The sequence below is a fragment of the Triplophysa rosa genome, linkage group LG2 (genome assembly GCF_024868665.1).
Source record: "Triplophysa rosa linkage group LG2, Trosa_1v2, whole genome shotgun sequence".
Classification (NCBI taxonomy): Eukaryota; Metazoa; Chordata; class Actinopteri; order Cypriniformes; family Nemacheilidae; genus Triplophysa; species Triplophysa rosa.
In genome coordinates this window covers 31,675,364-31,688,566 of record NC_079891.1, presented here as the reverse complement: position 1 = coordinate 31,688,566, position 13,203 = coordinate 31,675,364, and the positions used below count along the sequence as shown (strand labels likewise).

The following is a 13,203-nucleotide window of genomic DNA, read 5'->3' as shown; positions in this document are numbered from 1 at the left end:
AGTGTATCCAATGAATACTTTTTAACATGTCCATGCGTTCCCTGGGAAACAAACCCATGATTTTGGTGTTGCTGGTGGCATGCTCATCCAGCTGAGCTATAAGAACACCTGCTCGTCTATCTCGATGCCAACGCTAGACACATGACCCAAAAGCTCACATCCTACTGGCTGTTAATTTGTCCTCCATGGGAAGAAAAAACTGTAAATGATGAAAAAAGAATGCTTCTTCGTTGCCGGGTCAATTTTCGCACCCGGTGTGAAGTTGTCCTTAGGAATGCATTGTTTTGATTTAAAGGCTTGTCACAGTGAAAATCACGCCTGGTGTGAAACGAGTTGAATGCGCTACTGAAATGATTTTGCGGTCTCTGGAGTGATCAGGCATCCATGTTCGTTTAATTACTGCTGGGTTTTTTTTAGCTAAAATTTAACCATGCATTGTACGGTCAATAATTAAGTTAAAAAACATGGAGGGAGAGCCGGTGGGTGCGTGTGTGAAACAGTATTGTTGTTTCCTGTCATCGCATGAAAGGTCCAACTCTGTCCCACACAACAACATGGACACTTTTCCTTTAATTGTCCTCCCTGTCCTGAGCTTCCATAAAAGCCCTTTTTCCTGTACATCAGCACTTCTTCTATAGCTGTCCACGGTATCTCTTTGTCCGCTGCTTTCAATTCGTCCCTCTCTGGTTCTCTTTCTTCCTCTGTCCCTCCCCCGCTTTCCTTCCTCTCCTTTTTGGCCATAGGTCATCCCCAACCCCTCCACTGGTCAAAGGTCAGAGAGCAGAGTATATAAAGTAAGCAAAAGGAATTCTCCACGGTTACACTCTAAACCCGCTCAAACACACGGATCCAAAAACCTGGGCCCCATGTGAGTGCGCTGACCCTTTAAAGACAGAAAAAAGAGAGATACCCTCTAAGCTCTTCAAGATGCAGCTGAAGAGACGGCAGGCTCATATCACTAAAAATAAAGGGATAGTTTGGCCAAAAATAAAAATGATGTCATTACCTATTGTGTATGATATATGATTTTCATTCGATGGAACACAAAAGAAGATATTCTGAAAAATGTCTCCGTGGTTTTGTGTCCATACAATGGAAGTCAATGCGGTCCAATGTTGTTTTGGTTACAAATGTTATTTAAAATACATTCTTTTGTGTTGTGCAGAAAAAAGAAAGTCATACAGGTTTGAAATGACATGAGGGCGAGTAAAAAATTTCAATTTTGGTGAACCTCTCCCCTTTACGGTTAGGGATTTGAACAAACCTCTGCGTATGTTGAGATGAGGTGTACCACTACTCTTCTGAGCAATCAGACATGCGATTTTTGCTGTTGTGAATGATAGAGGAGCTCTGTTTGATTTGGGCCAGTGAGCCATCCAGCAAACACCCAGCACTCCCTAACAACCACTTATCCTTACTTACCCCTTACCCCTAGCAACCACTCATAAAATACACTCAAATTCTCACAGAACACGTAGCAACTGCAAAACAATTCCTTGTAACTGTGCCGACTAGTACCTCAATACACAAGTGCATTTTACATCAATCTACTTTAATCTCAATTTGGTACAATCACCATCAAAAAAGGCCAAGAGTGGATTTCCATATGTCCAATAGACCTACAGACAACTGCTCTGTGCAAAAAACACAGCTTTGGTAAAAACATATGAGCAGCCACTGTCACAAAAATCACATTCCATATAATGAAACTAAAAGAGGCTCAGTTTAAATCTGAATTTAATGTACGTATATAGTAAAGAATCAGAGAAACTTCAGAAAACTGGCCTATATCACTTTCTTTATATTGTCTGGTCGTTACAGTCTAGGCAAGAATGACAGGTTAAAAGGAAACATGTTAGGACAGGACGGGTGTGGAATGCGTTTAGGTGGACCAATAACAGGTAATAGACAGCAGGTGATGATGGCAGCACCACCCTTTGAGTGTTATAATGCATTTACAATGGTGTTCCTGAAGCTCAGCTGGAATAGCAACTGTAAGATCACAAGTTTGTTTCTTAAAGAGCATACAAACTAATAAAAGTGTAAATTCTTGACTGCACTGTGTCATTTTTGATAAAAAGCTCATCTGCCAGATGCATAAATGTAAATGTAACAACTAAACATGGCTATAATGCATACGTAACATAGACAGTCTGATATTTTACCTCCCAAGGGTTTTTCCTCCTCTTTAGCTCATCACACTTTCGCAGTTTGCAGATCTGGTGCCCTATCTTTCTATTCAGGCAGTTGGCGCAGGTACCACAGTTCTCCTTCCTCGTGCAAGGTCCACACACACCGCATCTCTTCCTCTTCTTCTTCTGCGGTACAACAGGTTCCATCAGTTCCTCACCCTCCATGTGCGACAGGGAAAAGAGACCCGCTTGCTCATGCTCAGACCTGATGTAGTCGGCCGCAGGAGACACCACCCTTGCACTTCTGGCCCCGAGAAAAACTTTGGGGTCCTCCCCATCCAGGGCGAACTCGTATATATCCTGGACGGGAGGACCGGGCCCTCCTCTCAGCTTGTGCATACTGAGGGCCCCACTCTCTTTTGGGACAAGAGAGTGCTAAAAGAGGCCACTAATGGGTTAAAAATATAAAAAGGTAAAAGATAAGGTTCTTTACAGCACAACACAGAGCAGTCCATAAAGTGTGTGCTGTGTTAGGGCCACACTGGTCTAAAGAAAGATCACAAAGGGATGAGAAAAGGGAGGTGTTGGGGCTTTGGGAGGACGTTCCTACTTGGAGGAGACAGTTTTGGGTTCGATGTCATTCACCGGCCGGTGCAGGTACGTTAGGAATGTGCCCGCGAGGTGATGGGGAGCATCTCTATGTTACCCGCAGACTCAAACCAGGAACCAGATGAGGACATGGCCACTGAAGGGAGTTTGGTGACTGTGTAATGGAAAGAAATGAAGTTTTAGTTTAAGCATATCAGATTGTATTAAAGATCGGGTATCATGCCATATCATGCATTGATGGCAAAAGTACACACATCCTTTACTTAAGTAGAAGTACAGATACTCATGTTTAAAAGTACTCAAGTAAAAGTTGAAGTACTGACTAAACTTGTTTACTCAAGTAAAAGTATAAAGTATGGGCTCTAAAATGTACTTAAGTAAAAAGTAGCCAAAACTACTACCTGTTTTAGAGCCACGCTCGTACCTCACAACTGAACTACCATTATGTAGAACACAAGCATAAAAAAGACTGATGGAATAAATCTATTTGCCACTACCTAGGTAGTGGAAAAAAAACACAAATTTATAATACAATTATGATGTAAGATAAGAGTGTAAAGGACAAGTGTATTGATAATAATTGTGACAGAATTCCCTTTGTCTCAAGTTCTCAACCATAATTTTAGCTATTCTTTGTGTTGCCTTCCGCCTTGGTCCGTGGCAGCTTCTTAGACTACTAGCCTATGTCTGCGATGCGTAATAGCCAGGAAATGACTGTTTGGTACTGACCAACTTCATGGAGATGCAGATTTCATTTTCCAACAGGACTTGACACCTGCACACAGTGCCAAAGCTACCAGTACCTGGTTTAAGGACCATGGTATCCCTGTTCTTAATTGGCCAGCAAACTCGCCTGACCTTAACCCCATAGAAAATCTATGGGGTATTGTGAAGAGGAAGATGCGATATGCCAGACCCAACAATGCAGAAGAGCTGAAGGCCACTATCAGAGCAACCTGGGCTCTCATAACACCTGAGCAGTGCCACAGACTGATGGACTCCATGCCACGCCGCATTGCTGCAGTAATTCAGGCAAAAGGAGCCCCAACTAAGTATTGAGTGCTGTACATGCTCATACTTTTCATGTTCATACTTTTCAGTTGGCCAAGATTTCTAAAAATCCTTGCTTTGTATTGGTCTTAAGTAATATTCAAATTTTCTGAGATACTGAATTTGGAATTTTCATTAGTTGTCAGTTATAATCATCAAATTAAAAGAAATAAACATTTGAAATATATCAGTCTGTGTGTAATGAATGAATATAATATACAAGTTTCACTTTTTGAATGGAATTAGTGAAATAAATCAACTTTTTGATGATATTCTAATTATATGACCAGCACACCTGTATAATTTTCATCCAAGCAACATATTACTTTAGTTAAAATTATTATATTCTAGTTGAATGTCAAGCAAAGAAAGTATCTTTTGTTGATTTACAATGCCTTGATAACAATCACAATAAATAGTAAATGTTCAATACAAATTCATCATATAGACTGTTCAAAATCTAACACATACAGACATATGTCATTCTAAAGCTGTTCATAATGCCAAGATTCTTCAATATTCTAAATCAGTCATATTTTGTTGCGTTACAGGACAATACTAGTCTAGTTGTACTACAATCTATTGATCATAGTGCAGTCTGGTTAATGATGTGCAGACCAAGACACAAAGGTGCTACGTGCGAAATGTGAGAAAATGCTTGGGTTAGAATGGCGAATCCCCAAGAGATATCTCTGCGCAAAGCTCTTTGTTTGCCCTCTGTGAATGCGGGACTTGCGCTCGGTGCTCTTTGTTCAGCGTTTGGAGACTCCAATCGACCGTCAATAAACCCAAATATTTTACTAGTACCTACGGGTCACGCAGCTCACGTATTGTGTAGCGTTAATGTATTGTATTTAAGACAGGCGTCAGTCAAGCGTGTTTAACGCATCGTGATTTGACGTCACGCGTTTCTTTGATACATTATTTGTACAATAATCGTTAAGGGGGAATAGCGCACCACTGACGAATCCCCTTGGTTTCGCGTTTCATGTTTTGTTAAAGAGATTGTAGAGCGATTAATACGGTATATTAATACCGTAACAAAAAATGTAAACCCATGCCCACTTCTCTTCCGCGAGTATGACTTTCAATTCAATATGTCATTTCAGAGTATCTAGGTCTTGTTTAAAGTTTGCAGAATGAACGCGTTTTAATTTTGTATGCGCACTATAAGGAAAGTAGCTAAATTGCCTGACGTAATACAGTAAAAGCAAGGAAACAAAAATGATATTTGAGTGAGCAGTATTCAACTATTGTAGGTTATTATTTTAGGGCAATTAAAATATCAGTCACTTGGTTTAAAACAAACAAAAAAAACTTTTTATAAAGGAGAAATTAAACTTTAAAAGTATCGTGAGGGTACGGTTTTTGTACCCTTGTTTTCAACCCCACTTTGACTTCAAACAATGTAACTAGTTAAATGGCCCGAACCGGCCAAATACAGTCAAGAGTGCTGCACGCGCTCTGAGACTTGAGCACGTGGCTCCTCATGCAGCCGGGCGCTTTAACTGGCGGCAAAAAGTGTCGAGTTCAGGAGAGGTGTAAAAGCCTGCGCCTTAAACTGAGACACATACACGCTCGTATTAGCTTTCCCGATTTATGTTGACAAACAAGTGACAGTTTTCCTTTGAGAGGTGAGAAAAGCGACACATCAGCAAGGCCCCCTATGCATAAAGACAACAACACCCCGGGGCGCGTTACGACCAGTAGCGCTGCCTGCGCGTATACGTGGAATTGGTTACAAAAAAACATTAAAGAGTTTTAAAGAAACCGAATGTTACATTGGTTGCACGTTCAATACACAGTAATGACAGTTTTGCGCGTTATCTGTTGCTTTGATAGTTCTTGCTTATCGTATCGTTCACTGTAAAAAGGTATCAGTAAAAGATGTGTATTGCGCTAATGGCATCATTAGGGATGCAAAAACGTACACGGCTTTCACTGGAGAGAATACACATTTTAATCCTTGCCGGTAATTGGTTAGTAATGCTGTACATTAGAAAGTAGCTTCAACAAAAGTGTGAACAGAAAAGTGTAGGAAGTAATACTTACAACGCGATGGAAACGTCCTCGTTCTCTTCAAATCCCATTCGGTATAACAATGTTTAGTTATTTGAAAGTGGGGAAAAAGTACATGCTTACTTCGCAAAAAAACGACCAAAATGTCATGATGTTGATTTTTGATCTAAAAAAATCATGGCATTAAGAATAAACACGAAAACATAATTTGTTGCGAGCGTGAAACAATTATGAAAGAGCCGAAACGTGACATGGCGAAATCTGTGCGAAAAGTTACAGTTCATGAGGGGAAAGACCCCATAACTTCCCGCAACGTCTCGTCTGTGTACTCTGTGGAAGTTTTATAGTTTAAAGGACGATGAGGAGGAAGGAGTTGCGGAGTGAAGTAATTTGCGGAGTGGAGTTCACAAAGTGCAGCGGACGGAGGGGTTAAACTGTACTGACGTCATCGTGCAGCGACTACAATTCAGTACTACTATTCAATAACATCTTTAAACCCATGCTTATGTTACATTACGATGCCTACCCACCCATATATTGACAAGTTAATGTCTAGATTTAGATTGTTAATCATATTTTTTTTCAATAATTTACCATAAATAATTCTTACACATAATTCTGACTCAGGACGCCAAACTTGAAGCTATTTGTTTATTCATCAGTTCATAGCACTGTAAACAGTTTATCTGTAAAACAGTACCGAAAAAAACACAACACAACATGAACAGAAGCTAGCAGTCACATCATCCTTAAATAAACTATAAATCATTATATCCTTAAAGTAGTTTTGCACTTTGAATGATAGGACAGAGTGTGTCATTGAAGCTGTTAGTTTACAAGTAATAATAATGTTGCATTCAAGCATCATTTATAGTGTCATAAGACTCCTGGGGTCAGTTAGATTTTAAATAATAAATGCCAATAAAAGACTTGAGTTGTTACCTGGTGAATCGAAACTGAAACGTCCAATTCTGGTTCCAAAAAGAACCAGACCAAATAAATAAAACGTTCAATCTTAAAAAAAAGTTGTTTTTAATGGAGTTACACTGCACAGGATCACTGTGAATGGAAGCAAGAATCAGTCTGTAATAGGATTATGAGAGTATTCTTCTGCAATGCAGAAATTAGTCACCCATAGCATCATTTTGCAGTGGAGGAGAGCAGAGATCAATACACAGCAGAACAGCGAATCTCATTAAGAAATCAGACCGTGAAAAACGTAGATGGAAATACAGTGTTGAAATGAAGGACGGAGGAGTAAAACAATAAGAAATAAAGCATGAAAAAGAAGAAAGATGTTGTCCATCTTGAGCAACTGCAATTAAAAAAGAAGCTGCAAATGGATGAATGTGATAATGTTCATTACAACACTGATGTTTGTACAGTCATATTCTTTCCAACAACGGCAGGCAAAGTCTTCAATGAACCAATAATTTGCCTGAAATAATCCCGAAATGTTTTCCATGTATCTACTTAAACTTGTTCCCTCTCCTTTGTTTGCTGTAACCCAACTTAATATGGAACGGAAGCAGACAGAGGTGGTTTAGGTTCGGACCTGGAATTTGCCGGCTTTGGTCATGTATTTGATGCCTTTGAAAGGTTTGTACTTCTCACCATACATGTCCAACCTGTTTACCTTCAGACCTGTTCGGTGAGAAAGCAGAACACAAATGGGTCATTATTTACTTAATTATACTGTATTTAGCATTATGGTGTCTATGAGAAACCACTGAATCGTTGATGAATCATAATTTGTCATTCACTGTTATGTGAAGGTGCAGCTGTTGAACCATCTATATGACATAGAAAACAGCTCCCCCGTGTGGTCAACTCATGTTAGTGAAAGAAATGTGTTCTCAATAGCGCATTACTGAATGCCACCCATCTACATTTCTTTAGTCTCCCACAAATTACCAACTGAGGGTCATTTACATGTTCACATTAATTTGATTCTCAATTATTTTCCCAAAACAAAGGCTCCAAGGTACCTCATGTTCATTCAATATTTTAACAGACTAATTATTTGAATGCATTAAATTTTTATACCCTGTGGCACTTTTGTGTCTAATAAAATTAACATACACTGATCACTGTTAACCTTTTTTTCAGATAAAGTAATACCATAGATGTTGCCTTTGTTCTTTCGTAGTAATTAAACTTACAAACATGAGTGCCGAATCAGGTTTGTTGTATTAAATGCTTTGGATACTGCTGCTCCACATGAGATTTTTCTTTTTTGAACATACAGGGCAAACCATCGCAGATCTAAGGTACCTGAGATGGCCAACTGCTGAATCTTGAATTGGATGTTGATTGATGGGTTTTCGTCCGGTTTGGATGCTCCAGTCTGGAGGCTCATTGAACCCTTTAAACTGGGCAGTTTCTGAGGGTTTATCTTACCCACATCCCACGACAAAAGCTGTAGACATTAACAATTCATCACGGTTATACACACATACACAGCTCCTGCGCCAAAAAAAGTTAACATAAAATCATAATCAGAATTTGGTTGATGCTGTTGAATAAAAGAGTCAAACAAAGCTTTAAAATATAAACCAAAACCAATAATGCATGTAGATGAAAACATTAAAACCGGCTATTAACACGATTTTGTATACAACACATCCACTGCTTCTACACCGTAACAACACTTAATCGGGAACATTATACAAAAAGAGGAAAACCTTAAAAAAAGTCTTTCTTACGTGAGACATTAAAGCGACATTGTAAAGTGTGCTCTGTAAACAAAGTGTAAAGTGTGCTCTTGTGCACTGTAAACAAAAACAACCATATGAGAAAACAAGAAACGGAAGGTTAAATGTACCTTGGTGACGGGGTCAAAAGTGTACGTGCCCTGTGAGGGATTGAGGTTGGCATTGAGGACACCACGGGGCAGCTGACTGCTCACCAGCACAGACTCAACGGCTTTACCCATCGTCTGCTTCGGGCCAAGAGTGAGCTCGAAACGGCCCTGAGAACTGCCTTCTCTAAAGCTGATGTTATGTTTTACATACACTGGGATGGCCACCAGGCTGCAGAAAACAGCACAAAGAAACACAGAAGCTATCAGCATCGATTTTGCAGATTACACATACCAGTATATTGGTTGACCTCTAATATACTGTATAGCACACTACAGACAGATAAGCAACGGAATAAAGAACTGTACAGCATGCTATAAACATTAGTAAAAACAGAATAACTTTAACCGCGAGAAATATTTCAAATGAATTCCTACTGTGCATATATTGATGATATCTAATAGGAAACATTTTCATTATCTTCACATGACGTTTGACGCAAGGCTTTGACACAAGTGCAACGGTTCTCACTTCTGAGAGCTCACGTGGTAGGAGAGAAGACGAAAATTTCCATCTGGGGGTATGAAGGAGAGGATTCTCTCAGCCTCCCAACGTTTAAACCGCACGCAGGGGTGAAAACTCACATCATCGAGCAGTCGAGGATTCTGTAGGAGAGAGAGGGAGAGTGTAAAGGATTGAAATAGAATCATGTGAGAAAGTGGAAAAAATGCACCACTTATGCAAACCGAAAGTTTGCCCTAAACTTTGTGACATTGGCTGGGCTGATCGGATGCTCAAACAGACAGCAATGATTTTAAGTGGCCATCGGTGTCACTTTTTTAATATTTAGTGTAAAACAATTTCAAAATGTATTCTACCGAAAGGTGGTCCAAAGGAACCGGAAATTACCTGGCGTACTTTGAACAATAAAAGTACAGATTTACCATAAAGGACAAGGTGAGATCAGGCATTCCCGTAAGTTTCACACAGGCATCTACTACACCCTGGATCTCGGCTGTGATAGTGGAGCCTTAAAAACAATTAAAGGTTCGATAAAAACATTGCTTGGTCATCTATATCGATCTGTATCTTAAGGTTATATCCACTAAACATTGAGATGCTACTTCAGGATAAGATACCTGATTTGTCTATGATAGCATCGATCTCTTCAATCACGTCAAAGTAAGCTTCATTGTTGGTGTATTTGACACCTGTGCGCCGCCATGGAACCACCGACAGCTGTCCTGTAGGAAGCTGCTCCCCAACATTAGTACTTCCTGTGCACAGAAAACATGGAAGATGAGAAATAATACAGAATATTACAGACCTGAAAGCTAACAGGAATTCCATACACCACACATAAATACCTGTGATGGTGTTGACCACTGTGCGCAGGATGGTTGGAGGCTTGATAAGTTCTTTCAGAATGTTCGATTCAGTGGCCAGAGGGAAGCCATTGTCCAACATCTCCTCCAGCAACTCATAGACCACGACAACATTGTCTTTGATAGCGGCCTCCGTGCATACCCCAAAGTAGTCCTAAAATATCAAAAATATAGAACGTTTTGATCTTTTGGATAGGACACCGATTGATTATAAATGACCCGTTATGCATCACATAATGTTGTCAATTAAACATTAATAATTCATGTACACCGGCTTTGTTACTGTGCTACATTAAAAAAAGGATATATTAGCTAGTTTGCAATTATGTCATTTTCTAAAAAGTTACACGATCCCAGCTTCGACCTGTCTGTTTGGTGGATCTAACACAGGTTTGTAACTGGCCACCAGTTAAATCATTGCTAAAAAAATACAAATTTGAACCAATAAATACTAAAACCATTACGCGATTACTTCATGTAGTGTGTTTGGGCTTTTTTCCAGAAGGATTTAATGGTGTTCTACTGGTTCACATCCACCAGAGAATATGCCAAAAACAGAACACAAAACATTTCCAGAAGAGACCCATACACGACATAGTTTCCATTAAAACTCCCATTATAACCATTAAATCAATTAGGTGGTTTTGTACCAAAGATCAGCTTGACCAACATGAGAAACCAGCTCATATATGGTAAAATCCACGTTTGTAATATGGGACCACGGTGATACCGTTTGATTCCTTACATACCTTGGAACAGCGTACCCCTTTAAAAATGACTATGGTTTTATTATATCAAACTGAAGTGGATGGTGGATTTGTTACTTTTGGTATTGCCAAAGTGCAATCTCTGTATTACAAATATCATGGTTACACTATGTTTAATCCTGTTGAAAAAACCATCATATGCTGGGTTAGGTATGTTTTGATGCTGGTTTGACCATCTTAAACCAGCTAAGGACCAGCTTAAACCAGCATCAAAACATACCAAACCAGCATATGCTGTTTTTTTCAACAGGGTGAGAACAATAAATTGTTGGTTATTAAGATACAAATAGGGTGAGGGGTAAACACGATGCCCGTTTATGGTACACTGACGTACATTTTGGTACTCCTTGGGTAATATGGGACATATCAGGGTACCGTGACATTGGTAGAACTGATCAAATGACCGAAGCCTCAAACCTGAAATGTGTCGACCACACGATGAAGAAACTCGATGACAAAAAGTGGCGGAACCTCGCTCTGTATGACAGCCACGAAGTAGATGCGATGTCGGAGGACGTTTATGAGGTAATGATGCGGGGTCGGGATCACCGGAGGGACGTTCTCCGGTTCCGTGGCGCGTTCCAGGGCCTCGAAAAAGTAATCGCACACGGACCGACTGACCACAGACTTCCAGTGCTTCTCCAAGAAGATATCACCCGATGCGTTAACCAGAAACAGACTGTGGATCATCGTGACGGCTTGCGGACTGAAGCAGCTGGCAACATAAAAAGTATAAAACACAGATTATAATTCTGTAATAGGCAATAACAATGATGACGTTTTGTCCCATACATACACGATCAGATCTGAAACCTGCTCTGGCGTTCAGGGAATGATTGTACAGAAGCCTGCAAACACCATCACTGTAAACTGATAGGCCGTTGAGCTCATTTAATATTCCGCAAACCTATCTGGTTACCTGCTAGAAGAATAGGTTTAAACACAGCCAGCAAGCCTGTTACATCCGCATCCCTGTATCTTTGCATCCATATTTTCTCCTCCCCTCGCGCATCACAGGACTGTCTTATGACAAGCCCGGTGAGGATTTAAAAGGTTCATTCAATCCACAATGGCGATTTATTTAATTGTGTACAAACGCGAATGTTTCAAATATAAGGCTTATTTAATACTCACGATTACTGGCTTTTATTTCGTCGGCCACTTTCCGTGACTTTTAATAAAGCAGCACTAGAAATGTCGCTTCCTCCCCCGTTATTTTGCGACGAGAAAATACATGATTGTCATTCGCGACGTCCAATAGCGAGCCGCGCAGGGTAAGCGTACCCGCCTACTCAAAAAACGATTGGCACACAGTGCGGAAACGGAGGAGACAAATATGCTCCAGGTTCATTGGACGACGTCCAGGAAACGTCAACGTAAAGCCGTTTTTATTGGCTCTGAGTGGGTTGCCCTCTTAAAATGGAAAATGAGGCAAAATAAACCTCATCCAGACCAGATTTCTTTCGCCATTTCAAACAGTATTGCTTTGGATATAACTTAAAAATGTTACTGGTGGAAAGTAACGGCCCAGAATTCATTTCGAAGAACGAAGCAGCTAGCGATCAGCTGTGTTTTTATGGTGCCAAACCCCAATGACTTCACCCAAAAATTTTAATTCACCCAATCTGTATACATTTCTTTGTTTGGTTGAACACACGAATGCTTGTAACCAAGCAGTTCTTGGACCTAGTAGGAAAAATGACAAAGGTAGTCAAAAGTGCACCAGAACTGTTTGCTGTCCTACATTCTTCAAGATATATTCTTTTGTGCTCAACAGAACAAAAAAAATATAAAGTAATTTTTCCTACTATGGTAGTCAATGGGGTCCAAGAACAGTTTGGTTGCAAGCATTCTTCCGAATAAATTTCTGTGTTCATCAGAACAAAGAAATGTATACTGATTTGGAACAACTGGAAGGTGATTAAATGGTGACAGAATTGTATATTTTTGGGAGGAACTATAGCTTTAAAAATATTAACCATGGTACAAATAAAACAAATTAGTTTGTTGGTAACCACAAATGAACCATGGCTTTGCTAAAAACCTCTATATTAACTTGAACTTTTATACAATCTTATTTGATGTATTAGAATATACAGTATACTGTGCACACAAAAACAGAAATTACTTTAACCTAAATAAAATCTTACTAATCCTATGAAGTAATCGCTCAAATGTTTTAGGCTTTTTACAGACTGCTTTTTGTATAACCTTTGACAAAGTCATACAGTCAAAAGATATACAAATTACATTTGACAGAAAATGACTATGCACTTTAAATGTGGGAAAACACTTCTGCTTCCAGTAAAGTGCATTTTAGTAAAAACACTTAATTCTAGTAATATAGAAAAGCCCATTCAAGAGTTTGAAGGTGAATGCTACATCCTAAAAGACATCCAATTATAGCCATAACAGGTGCTATTTACTAGTTAATGCTAGC

The 13,203-nt window shown here is 39.6% G+C and overlaps 2 protein-coding genes across 5 annotated transcripts in view; both read right to left on the bottom strand.

The window, feature by feature from the left end:
* The window catches only part of tet3 (tet methylcytosine dioxygenase 3), a 51,874-nt gene extending 45,733 nt beyond the window's left edge, over positions 1-6,141 (bottom strand). The window contains exons 1-2 of the mRNA XM_057329017.1: positions 5,844-6,141; positions 2,166-2,895 (exon numbers count right to left, since the gene is read on the bottom strand). Coding sequence (XP_057185000.1) covers positions 2,166-2,531 — 366 coding nt within the window. The 5' untranslated portion in view covers positions 2,532-2,895; positions 5,844-6,141. The remainder of the gene's footprint in view (positions 1-2,165; positions 2,896-5,843) is intronic.
* A 306-nt stretch (positions 6,142-6,447) lies between these two features.
* ap3m2 (adaptor related protein complex 3 subunit mu 2) lies at positions 6,448-11,994 on the bottom strand. Of its 4 annotated transcripts, XM_057358984.1 has the most exons (10): positions 11,683-11,891; positions 11,560-11,611; positions 11,181-11,478; positions 9,979-10,150; positions 9,751-9,888; positions 9,556-9,641; positions 9,143-9,276; positions 8,635-8,842; positions 8,085-8,229; positions 6,448-7,454 (listed from the first exon to the last, which is right to left on the bottom strand). In XM_057358984.1, exons 3-10 carry the CDS (start codon positions 11,451-11,453, stop codon positions 7,354-7,356), a joined length of 1,257 nt encoding a protein of 418 aa, XP_057214967.1. In that variant the 5' UTR covers positions 11,454-11,478; positions 11,560-11,611; positions 11,683-11,891; the 3' UTR covers positions 6,448-7,353. The 4 variants fall into 4 exon arrangements, with proteins under 4 accessions (XP_057214967.1, XP_057214956.1, XP_057214948.1 ...); XM_057358973.1 differs by lacking the exons at positions 11,560-11,611; positions 11,683-11,891 and adding an exon at positions 11,898-11,994; XM_057358965.1 differs by having other exon boundaries at positions 11,560-11,891.
* Between the last annotated feature and the right edge of the window lie 1,209 nt (positions 11,995-13,203).

What these genes read in the sequence shown, in the direction of transcription:
- ap3m2 (XM_057358973.1), bottom strand. Translation starts at nt 11,453, where the DNA reads ATGATCCACAGTCTGTTTCTGGTTAACGCATCGGGTGATATCTTCTTG. An exon ending in ATCTCACCTTGTCCTTTATG is followed by an intron (nt 9,277 to 9,555) that starts GTAAATCTGTAC and finishes TCTCTCCTACAG; the next exon opens with AATCCTCGACTGCTCGATGA. An exon ending in TACCACGTGAGCTCTCAGAA is followed by an intron (nt 8,843 to 9,142) that starts GTGAGAACCGTT and finishes TGTTTTCTGCAG; the next exon opens with CCTGGTGGCCATCCCAGTGT.